We start from the raw sequence: 12,034 nt of genomic DNA on the forward strand, positions 1-12,034 counted from the left end.
TGTATCTTTTCTCCACCCACCAGTCCCAAGTACAGGGCAATACAAATGAAAAAAAAAGAGTGAGTCTCAGAAAGTGAGTAATCAAGGGATGGGCCTATAGGAATTAAAGACCACGCAAACATGTTCTTGCTTATGCCGTAATATTGTACTAGTTCAACCATTTCACAACTTCAGCTGTGTAACTTACAAAAATTCCCGCTAAAATGTGGTTCTTTTAATTTTTGAAAATACATTAAAAATCGCATTGGACTTTTCGTACTGATCGTACTATAAGTGTCCACCAGCCTATAATGTTCTGATCACACTATAGACTGGGATTATATGAGACGACATTGCCAGGCAATTTGTCTTTATTGTTCCTTGCCTGGAAATATGCCCAAGCACCATGTTGTGTTCAGGGACCGTGCTTTTAAAATCCCCGCCAGATCACAATAAGGTCATTGACCAGTGTAGTGGTCATACGTTGTTCGTTCAACCATAAAAATCTTCGAGTCCCTAATTATTAATGCGTTGCATCAGATCAGGGATTCTATTGTGATAATCCTAATCATTTCTTTGAGGTCAATATATAAAAGAGTAGGCCTTGAAAAACAGGTGTGAGGTTGTAGATAATATTTTATCATCAAAGTTGCTGGCATAGGAAATTTCGTGGCGGTGGCGCTTATTATTTCTAGTGTATAAAAAGTGCATAAATCAAAATCGCGAACAATAATAGCAACAACAACTATCTACATTTCCAGCGGGGACGCTTTTAAAAACATACCACCTTTTTTCGGGCAATCGCTGAAACCGAAATATGAAATTCCAGGCCATCTGTAAACATTGCGTGAGCAGAAATGGCCATGAACTTTGGTCACCGAAACAAATGTTTATATTGATGTCGGGCCTTTCATAGTGATACAGCAATTAGCCCCCAATGCTGGCTTCCATTTAAACCGTTATTAGTTAAACTGCGATTTCTACTTTTAATTAATTAATTAAAATAAATTTTACTTAAAAATTAATGAACGTATCAAAAAACTTTTCGAAGATCAATTTAAAATTGCCCGACCCGTTAAGGTGTCAATGTTTGACCATGAGGTGTAGCTCGGGCAGCTACAGCTGCCCTCGCGAAGTAAACCACGCAGACGACGCAGCCGCATCGTTGTTAAACGGTGATGAACAACGGTGAAATATATATGATTGAATCCCTTTCAACAACGAAAAGAAGCTAAAGATCGTATAATATATACTTGATTATTTGTGAGGAATGTCCGTTAATCAATGCCACTCAGCATTACGAAAACTTCGATGATTTCTCTGTTGATATCAGCAATACAACTACAGAATAAAGTTGCAATATTTAGCCGGCGTCTGCGTGGTTTACTTCGTTTGCATTGTTGTTAAACGCTAATGAACAACAGTGGTACATGCTTGAATCCCTAATTCACACATACCGCTTTTCAAGGTGTATCTTATTTAGGCTAATGTAATGTTGGTTTGATTGATATTGATTTAATTGATAAATTGGTTTGCTGATTGACTGATTGTTTAATTGATTATCGCTCGCCCTTATTTTTTTAGTTCCGCTATGTGACGAAGCCGAAGACACCGACATTGTCTGCGTCCATGACGAACAGGCTGTTTTCTTCATATTTGGAGGATTGCTTGGTGATATCGTTTTTGATATGGTCGACAACGAATGTGAATGACCAGCAAACCACCAGGATCATAAAACTTTATGAATGCACATGTAAATGGCTGAAATATCGATTAAAATATTAATGCAATTTAAGTATAACTAAAACAATAACATAAATAAATACGTGTTCATTAGTTAGTTCATATTTTGTAAAGAAGTAACCTTTAATTGTACAACCTACATACATACTACCATAATCAAAGCCCGAGAATTTTTTTATTTAAATGACGTGTAATTGTAATGTAAATTATGCGCAAACAAAAATGTGTAATTGGCGTAATTCGACATTAAAAAGCACTTTTCATTACTTTTCCAGAAATTTCTTTGCCCTATATCTTTTCATTTTTCAGGAAATCCAGTACTTATATATACATGAAAATTTATTGTGTGTATTTCTTCGCATATTTTTTTATATATTGTATTGAAGTTGAGGGGGGGGGGGGGTTAAACGTAACATGTATTTAATCTTTATATCCTTTGTAGAATACAACCCAAACCTTGATTCCTCTGGACAAAAGACAATAATAAAACTAAATTACGAATAAACATGTGATAGGCCTGTTACGCCAATCACACAAATATATGGCTTAGTTGTAAAATGCAAATAATTTACATAATCCGATACTCTCCATTTTAAGATCAAATTTCGGTTCTCACTTATTTTCATATGTCATATATGTAAACGAGCTGATCAAGATTCTATAGTCTTCTATCAGCTATTTAACCACTTTTTGAAGCAAATAGATATAAATATATTTAATCTTACAGACATTCCTGACGTTCTAAAATATAAAACCGTAAAAAATATATAGTTCAGATATGTCAACATTGAGCGATATATAGTCGGGTAGTTGCAATCAAATTAAAGTTATATTCATTCAAAGAATATATATAAACTCTTCTAAATTGTTTCAAAATAGTATGGTGTATGGGATCTATCCTGCATGATAAAATACCTTTATAAGCATATCATAATTCGCCAACGAATTGGTTACATACATCCCTGGTATGGATTACGGACCTTAATGATGGTATAGATTCGGTAGATCATTCTGATCGTGGTTCGGAACTCAAAAGCATGACTTAGTAAACATCGTGATAATCGGATTACACGTAACACTTCAATGGCGAATGGTTTCACATACTTATTTGTTGACTGTTTTTTTTTTTGGTTAAATTATTATTATTATCATACTAATTATACTATATTTTAAACATTGTTAGTGTTGAAATTCTCCTCACTTTTCATGATTGTTTTTCGAAATAGCATTTCAACATGCTACTGATATAAATAAAGAATTTGCTTACAAGGTAAATGTTACTTCTATTGTGTTTCATTTAATGTAACTTAACTAAACTTGCAAAAGTGTAGCCTCATAAAATGTGCATGGAAGGGGCATTTGACTATTTAAATCTCTGATAGGTGTGAGACCTTCGAAACAGCTGTTCGTGAAGTTGCTGAGAAAGTTATTGGAAAGCAAGAGCCATGCGGACTACCAAGTTGGGTATCAGATGCAACCATCAGACTTGGATGAGGCCCAAAACGGGTACTCCATTTCAATCTAGTCAATCTAGAGAAAGATGGAGGAACTGGAACACCAGTCTTAACAACTCTTATAAATCTGATGAGCTTGCTACCCTCAATAAGCAGATGGAAGATTTGAAGCTGGCCGACGAGATGGGGAATTTTACCACCAACTGGAAACTTATACACTCGCTTTCTGGGAAGAACTCAAGGAAAGGGGTGAAAGTCAAAAAGAGAGATGGATCAGCTCCAACCAGTGACCATGAACTGCTTGAGGAATGGAAGGAATATTTTAGCTCACTCCTTAACAACGACAGTGGCACAGCAGCTTCAGAACTTCCTACACCAGCTGTTGAAGATCCTCCTATTATCACTGACCCGACAACGCGCGAAGAAGTAGTCGAAGCAAAAGCAGCCATGAAGACCAACAAGGCAGCAGGATTGGACTGTGCTATAACTGCAGAAGCACTTCAGGGAGGAGGGGATAGCATGATTGATATGATTTTCGAATTCTGTATGGAAGTATTCTCAACGCTGACACCGCCACGTCAATGGGTTACTAATGTAATCATTCCTCTACTAAAAAAAGGTGACCTCTCTCTCATGACAAACTACCGTGGTATTTCGCTTATGTCCATTGCCGCAAAAGTGTACAACAAGATCCTCCTGAACAGGATCCGACCTCACATTGAGAAAAAAAAAAAAAACATTCAAAAACATTTGAAAGCTTATTTAGTGAATAATAGCACTGAAGAGCAGGACTCTTAAATTTTGCTGTCTCGGTTTTCTGCTCAGTTACCTACTTTATCCGTCTTCATGGCCCGTGTTGGTCTGGTGGGTGGGAGTGGGGTGTTGCTGGGTGGGTTGGTTGGGTCCAGGTGGGGCGGGAGGGGGGGGGGGGAGGATACATCCATATCAGGAGGGTGGGCTTGTCGGCTGCTGCATGTGTCTCTTTTCAGTTGTTGGCTTTGGGTGGATGCCGGACTCGTCCCGGGTCCCGATCGCTTGGGGTCGTCCCCGGGTTGTCTGGTTTGGGACTGTTTTCTATATTCTTTCATGTGGGCAATGTGGCTTAAATTTGGGGATGATGCTTCTGACTCTTCCTGGCTAGCCCATTGAGTCTATTTATTTTACTTTTTTTTCCTTTTGTATGTATTGCGTAATTTTACTTTGCTTTTTGATGTATTTTAGCCGAATTTGTAAAATAAAAATAAAAATTGATCCTTTACTGAGAAGCAACCAGGCTGGCTTTAGAAAAAAGCCTTGGACTCCATCAACAGGTCCATCATGCTGCGGCATTATGGAATACCAAAGGTTGTGGTCAATGCCACCCAGGTGCTGTACAAAGACTCCAATAGTGCCGTTTTGTGTTGGCATTCCTATTCATTATTTATTTTATTATTTATTATTATTATTTCTGAGGAAATCAACTTCTGTAATAATTGACGCCAAGATACTGAATGACCTGGGTTGTGCTGATGGTATTGCCCTGCTGGAATCTGCCATAGCCCAGGCCCAGTCAAAGCTTACTAGGACTGCATCTGCAGCAGCAGATCTAGGCCTTGTCATCAGCGCACCTAAGACAGAATATATGACTGCAAACGGTAACGCCCAATCAGCACTTGAAGTATATGGTAGTACCATCAACCATGTCACAGACTTCAAGCATTTGGGTTCCAAGATGGGCTCTAGTGTTGGAGACCTAAAAAGAAAAAAAAACACTAGCCTGGGCTTTCTGGAAACTGGAACGCCTTTGGAGAAGCCCGTCCCTGCCAATGGAATCAAAAATCAAGCTGTTTCAGACAACGTGTGTTACTGTCTTTCTGTATTTGTGTTTTGTGTTTGCTGGGTCATTACCAAACCAGCAAACACAAAAAACGTTTTAAAAAGTTATATTTTGGCTTTTGGTTTAGGTAAAAATGGTTTAATAACATTAAAATGTCGGGGGGGGGGTCATGATAACGTTTAAAAAACGTTTTGTATGAAAACACACTACAACAATATGTTTTCAAACAATGTTATTGTAAACTATTTAAGAAAAACAAAAAATTGTGTCAATACTTAAACAGCATTTTGTTTAAATATTTGAATCCAGTAAACACAGAAATGTTCTTAAAAATAATGTTTTTTCAAAACCTTTTAATAACATTTGAATGTCGGGTTATACAAAGGTCATGAAAGCGTTTTTAAGACCTTATTGAAAATATTTGAGGCAAACATTTTTCGCAAAATATTTTTTCAACCCCAAAATAACATTCTCTTTAGAATGTTTTGTATCAAGTTTTCAGCAGCCGACTGATGATGATGATAAAATGGATATTTGATTTTTGTTTGTTTTTACATCCACTTCGAAATAGACATTTTGTTATTTTACCAACATTACATTACATTGCAAGCATTTACGATGCGTTTGGAAACACAAGAAACAGAAGGAACAATGGAATAAAAGACAATTAATGCAAAATAATTTTGAGAGACTTCTTAAAAGTGGATATGGAATCAGAGTTTCTGACAGACTTTGGGAGAGCATTCCGTGTTTTGGGAGCAGTATTATTAGTACACTTAGTCGAGTGGTACAAGATGCTCAACGGAGACATGATCATGCTGAATGGTACAAATGCAGGCAAGATAACAAATAGCCTGGAGCGAGTCCGTGTAAACACTTAAAGACGTAAACCATGATCTTGAAGGTGATGCATTCAGGAATCGGTAGCCAGTGAAGTTCTTGAAGGTAAAGTGAGGCATGATGTGGACCTTTTTGTAACACCCACACTATTTTCTTTTGACATCTAAGAACACTGATATAGTTTTAGGGCTATTTAACGGTAATGATAAAGCACGCACACTCGGCACATTTTACGATAAACACTCATGTAGCAATTTATTGGTTTATTAGTAAACAACTAAGAATAAAGAAGACTAATTCTTCTTAATACTAGCAATTATAAATTATTTTCGGGCCTAATATTAAATGCTTTTGACGAGTTAAATTATAGATTCACGGATAACAAAACAATGTCATTTTTGAAGGGAAATCACCGATATTGTATCAACCAAATGTCGTCACCATAATTCACACTTATTCTACACACTACTTTCTAGTTTGTTTGTACATTAAATCTGCTTTGAACATTAATAAACGATGCCTTATCAATAATATTTTGGTTCATATTGTGATGAACAACCCTGGTGAGAACCTTTTGTTATTGCCGCTATCAATGTTTAGATAATGAAACTTTCCCACGTTCACATGTTTTGTGCGGAAACTACGAGGAGGTATCCAAAAGTTTTTGACATCACCCAGAAGTGAGAGAGATATACCAATGAAATCTTGTCAGTGTAATCACTGGTCCTTATGTACATTATGGTCCAAAAATGGTCTCATAAGTATGTTTACTTTCTTCACAGGTGGCGCTAGATGGAAAGTAGGCGCATAAGCTTTTCATGATAAGATCTTCCACTTTCTTGAGTTTCTTCACTGTGGCCGCATCATCCGTTAGTGATGGACGTCCACTTCTTGGCTCATCTGTGAGGGACATGTGGCTAGTTTGGACATTTCTTTTTCAAAAAGCAATAGTGCCATATGATGGGCAATCATCACCGTAGATTGCTTTCATTTCATCATAGATTTTCTGAACATTGTAGGCCTAACCCTCCAAATGCAGGAACTTAATCACGCTGCGTGCTTTAATTTTTACCATCTTGCAGGCTATACACCTACTGCCCATCTAGTGCCACCTGTTAAAAAAGTAAACATACTTATGAGACCATTTTTGGACCATGTACATAAGGACAAGTGATTACACTGACAAAAGGGTCTACACAGTAGACTAGTCCTTAAGTGAGTTTTGAATTTTAAGGACTTTCTGCAGTTTACACATACTCTGTTTTGATGGTCTATGAAACTGTCCACAAAATAGGTATTTTAAGTTCTGGAAAGGCCATCTGCATTTGTGTTGCTGATGCCTTTTTTGTATACCATAGCAAAGTGGTATGGTTGTAAGGACAGAAACCAACGTGTTAGTCGACTGTTTGTGGAGCGATTATTTTCTAGCCAAATTACACTTTTGTGATCAGAATATACTGTGAACTGGAGTTTTCCTATGGCCCATACTACGGCTAGGCACTCTTTTTCTGATACAGTATATTGAACTCTCTGTCAAGCATCTTTCTGCTTAGGTAGGCTATAGGCTTTCCATTGCCATGTTCATCTAATTGGCCTTAAACTGCTCCTAGACCAATTGTGATGCATCTGCCTGCAAAATGAACTTATGAGGCATTCTTTGAGCTGCTTAAAGGCATTTTCACAGTCTTCATTCCAAAATACGACATTGGGCATGGCCTTTTTGGTCATGATAATAGGTGGGCATGCAATATCTGCAAATCTGGGAATAAATTTCCGGTAGTAACCGGTCAGGCCAAGAAATGCCCGCACATGTTTGCTGATGGGTGAGGGAAATTCTTTGACTGCCTGAACCTAATCACACATGGGTTTTATGCTACTATTGCCAATTTTATGCCCCAGATATGACATGTTATGTCTACCAAATTTACACTTTTTGGGTTTTACTGTTAGCCCTGCTTCACTGATGCGGGTCAGAACTTCATCCACATGCTTAATGTGATCCTCCTATGAGTTGGAATAAACACAAATATCATCAATGTATGCCTGTGAAAATTCTTCACAACCATTGAGGACTTGATGGACTAATTTCATTGATGTGCTAGACGAGTTTTGGAGTCCAAAAGGTAATACTGTGTATTGAAATTACCCGGAAAATGTGACAAAGGATGTATGAGGGAGTGATTCAGGGTCTATAAGGACTTGGTAAAAACCCTTGGTGAGGTCTAACGTGGATATGTATTTGGCGCCTGAGACTTGGTCCAAAATGTCGTCTATTCGCGGCATCTCATATGGGTCAAAAATACATATCTCGTTGAGGGCTCTCATGTCGGAACATATTCGGATGTCACCACCAGGTTTCTGCACAATGGTGATGGGGGAGGCATATGGGCTATATGCGCGCTCAATGATGCCTAACGTTAACATGGCATCTAACTCTTTCTTTATTTTGTCACGCAGTGCTTGAGGTGTCCTGTAAATCTTTTGGCGCACAGGTTTATCTGTTGTTGTTTCTATTTTGTGTGATACAAGGTGTGCGCGCCCAGGGACTCGTGTTTACAAAATAAAGAGTTCAAATCCTGTTTCTGGTGGTTTGACAATTCATCAGGGATGGGAATGTCAATGTCTGTGTTTGCTGACAGTTAGGAATGATAGCATCCATGTTTTGCACAGTAATTGGTTCTGATTCACTTGATTCCATGGTGTCACTAAGCATTCCTTCTACCATGAAAGGATTCACAAACTCAAAAAGTCAAACCCATCTGCTTGGTATAAGCAAATACGTGTTATGACAACGGGCAATAAAGGTCAACCGCGAATTCAGCCCCCTGTTGGCGTTGATCCCAACGCAGACAAAGATGTCGCAGATAGTATTAACAATCACTTTGTTTCCATCAGTGAAGACCTTTGCCCTCTGGAGATGTGTGATTTGCCTAGTTTTAGACCAACTATGGTCAATCCCCCTGTAGTTCCTGTGTGGAATGTGTATAACGAACTCAAACAGATAAGCTCTAACAAAGCGAGTGGTACGGATGGTATTCCAGCTAAACTTATCAGCGAATTCGCGTACGAATTGAGCTCTCCACTTACTGAAATCTTGAATACTTCCTATCAGGAAGGAGTTGTACCTCGCCAATGGAAGAAGGCGGTTGTAGTGCCGATACCTAAAACTACTCGCCCTACTTGGGACAAACTACGACCCATTTCACTCACTGATCACTTCTCTAAAGTAGCTGAATTTTTCATCATGAATTGGGTCATGGAAGACATTGAGCCTCGCATTGATGTGAACCAATTCGGTAATAGAAAGGGCAGATATACATCCCATTATCTTGTGAAACTGCTCAACGAGTTGTATGAGCATACTGATAAACCTAAGAGTACATGTAGAGTAGTGGTAACTGATTTTAGTAAAGCATTTGATCGGGTTGATCACAACATCATCATCCCCAAGCTCCTTGATATGGGTACCAGGCCTGAAATCATTCCATGGTTGTGCGATTTTCTTAGCAATAGGTCTCAGTGTGTGCGTTACCAGTCTATCACGTCTAGTTGGAGAACCCTGAAAGGGGGTGTTCCACAAGGTACCTTGGTTGGCCCAGGTTCATTCTTAGTGTTAAACAATGATGCTGCCATCTCCAATGTTCAGCAAATTTCTGCACTGAAATATGTTGATGATATCACACTAGTGGAGAAATGTAGGTTGAATCAGCGAAGTCATCTCCAAGAGCATCTTAATAACTTTGACCAATGGTCTGAGAGCAATAATATGTCACTCAATGCAACCAAGTGCATGTCGATGATGGTTGGTTTTTCTAAATCACCAGTCACGCCTTCTCCGCTATTATTATGCAATCAGCAATTAGCAGAGGTTGATGTTGTCAAGGTATTGGGTGTTCAGATCAGCAGTGACTTAAAGTGGGACATTCATATCAACAGTGTCATAAAACGTGCTGCAGGTAGATTGTTCATGTTAACTACTCTTAAGCGGTTTAACTTGCCCCTGCAAGATCTGATCACCATTTACGTTGGCTTCATCAGACCACTGCTAGAGTACTCGGTCCCTGTGTGGCATAGCAGTCTCACAAATGTTCAATCCGCTGCTTTAGAAAGAGTCCAGAAGCGGGCACTGAGAATCATGTTGCGTCAACAATACATATCTTATCATGATGCACTCCAAGTATGCTCCCTAGACTCGTTGGCTACAAGAAGGCATCAAATATGTCTTGACTTTGCCAAAAAATTACTTGAAGACCCAACCTTCCGTGACTGGTTACCTACTGATAGGCGTTCTGCCCATGGCAGAAACTTGCGTGGAGCTCACAAACTTACAACCCAAACTTGGAAAACCAAACGATACTATGATAGTGCAATACCTTACCTAACCAGACTGCTGAACTCCTAACTGCAATATGTACCAACCATTTTTATAGTGATGTTTTCATACCTGATGTGCATTTCAACAATTTAACCATGTATCGCTTTTGTTTACAATGCCTGTGTTACATCTTTTATATATATTCCATACGTGCAATAGTATTTAAACTTTTGATCTTCTTGTATGCTTTGATATGTTTTATTGGTGTAGTTGCTTTGGAGCGAGTGGTCATGCCCTCATTAGGGGTTTGGTGCTTTTTCCATCTCTTTCTCTCTCACCCCTCTGGGATCATGATGACTCGCCCCAACACGACTCCTTCTTTTTACTGTTATTTATTTTGAATAATGTATTTCTTCACGTGCAATATCATATTTATTGGTCATTACTATTTGAATACTTTTATCCTTGGGGTGAAACCACCTCCTTTCCACCATTTTCCCAGGTCCAGTTGACCGCACTTTTCGCTGCGGACCTCTCTTTCTGTGGGTTCTGGTTACAGGATGAGGTTTCGCCCTTGGTTTATTTTGTGTACTTTAAGGGGGTACTGGACCCCTGTGGTTAATTTGTGACTATTTTTGCATTTGTCTCAGAAAGTAGTAGCACACTGGTGGCGGGGGTTGTGTATGTTGTTGGGGCGGGGAGTCCAATTGCTGCACTGGGGTTCGGTGGCTCGGGACGGGCGGTTCAGTGTATATGATGGGAAACGAGGTACATCCTATCGGTAGCTTATTTCTTATCATGAATAACGGACCGCTTGTCTTGGGTCACTGAGATTCCGGTGTGGTGGTTGGATTCCTTGCCCCTGTGATGTGCATGACTTTTGTTGCCACTGTGTTGTTGGTTTTTGGGAGGGATGCGAGAGTGGACACGGGTTTATCGGGGGGTGTAGTATGCGTCTATGTGATATATAAATCTGTGTCATGCTTTTTGTTGTTTTTAATGATTGTAAATTTCACAGCAATTCAGCTTTTAGCTGCTACCGTGTCTTTTAATAAACCATGAATGAATGAATGATATCACTTTGCTCAGTGTGATGCACTAGTGTATTGTCATACTGTTAGTGTATTTTAATAGGGTTATTTTCTTCTGTTACCCAATTTTGCTTAAGGGTCCTCTCACTTGTCTCCCATATATTTGACCCGGCAGCACAAATTAAATTCCCTAATTTGTATTCTGAGTTACGGTGTAAAATGTGCACGAAGGTCGTATTCATCGGTAACTTAAGCTGGCCCGACATCGATCTCATTTTGATAGTGAAACACTAATCAATTATCCTATTGTTGAAGTGGATAATAAGCTTCTACCTTAGATGGCTATTGAACCTTTTATAGCTCTGGTCTTTGTTTGCTGTTGCTAAATCCTGTTCAAGTGGTGGGTTACCAGGCATTGTATTTTGCATAGGTATGCATAACCAACAATTAACAATGAGAGAACTTTCTTAAACCTCGTTGACTTGGGGATGATTTGAAACGATGATTAAATTATGACTGTTTGATATTTATTGCCAGCAATGTGGAAAAAGAGACGAAAAAGCTATAATTTTGTTGAAGGAGCAAAGTTTAACAAACCATAACCCCGCTTCTGGATATCGTTTGAAGTCAAATGATATACCATTTTGAAGTTTATGATGTTTATTTTTTAAACACGAAATAAAACAAAATTGTCTGGGGGAGGAATTTACGGCTCATTCGCCGTGAACGGTCACATATTAGCTCAAAGGGGAAAAAGCCCGTAGACTGGTTGAGGACTTCTCTGTAGGCAAACAAGAAGTGGGGAATGAACTCGTCCCATCGTTTTCTTCCTTGCCCGGATAAGGACCTCGTCATG

General features: G+C 38.9%; 1 protein-coding gene across 1 annotated transcript in view; it reads left to right on the plus strand.

The window, feature by feature from the left end:
- LOC140141635 (uncharacterized) overlaps positions 1–2,997 on the plus strand; it is a 45,022-nt gene extending 42,025 nt beyond the window's left edge. Inside the window, exon 12 of the mRNA XM_072163546.1 lies at positions 1,564–2,997. Within this exon, the coding sequence (XP_072019647.1) occupies positions 1,564–1,691 (128 nt within the window). The 3' untranslated portion in view covers positions 1,692–2,997. The remainder of the gene's footprint in view (positions 1–1,563) is intronic.
- Positions 2,998–12,034: the final 9,037 nt, after the last annotated feature.

This window comes from Amphiura filiformis, chromosome 19 (assembly GCF_039555335.1).
Source record: "Amphiura filiformis chromosome 19, Afil_fr2py, whole genome shotgun sequence".
In the NCBI taxonomy this organism is placed as follows: domain Eukaryota; kingdom Metazoa; phylum Echinodermata; class Ophiuroidea; order Amphilepidida; family Amphiuridae; genus Amphiura; species Amphiura filiformis.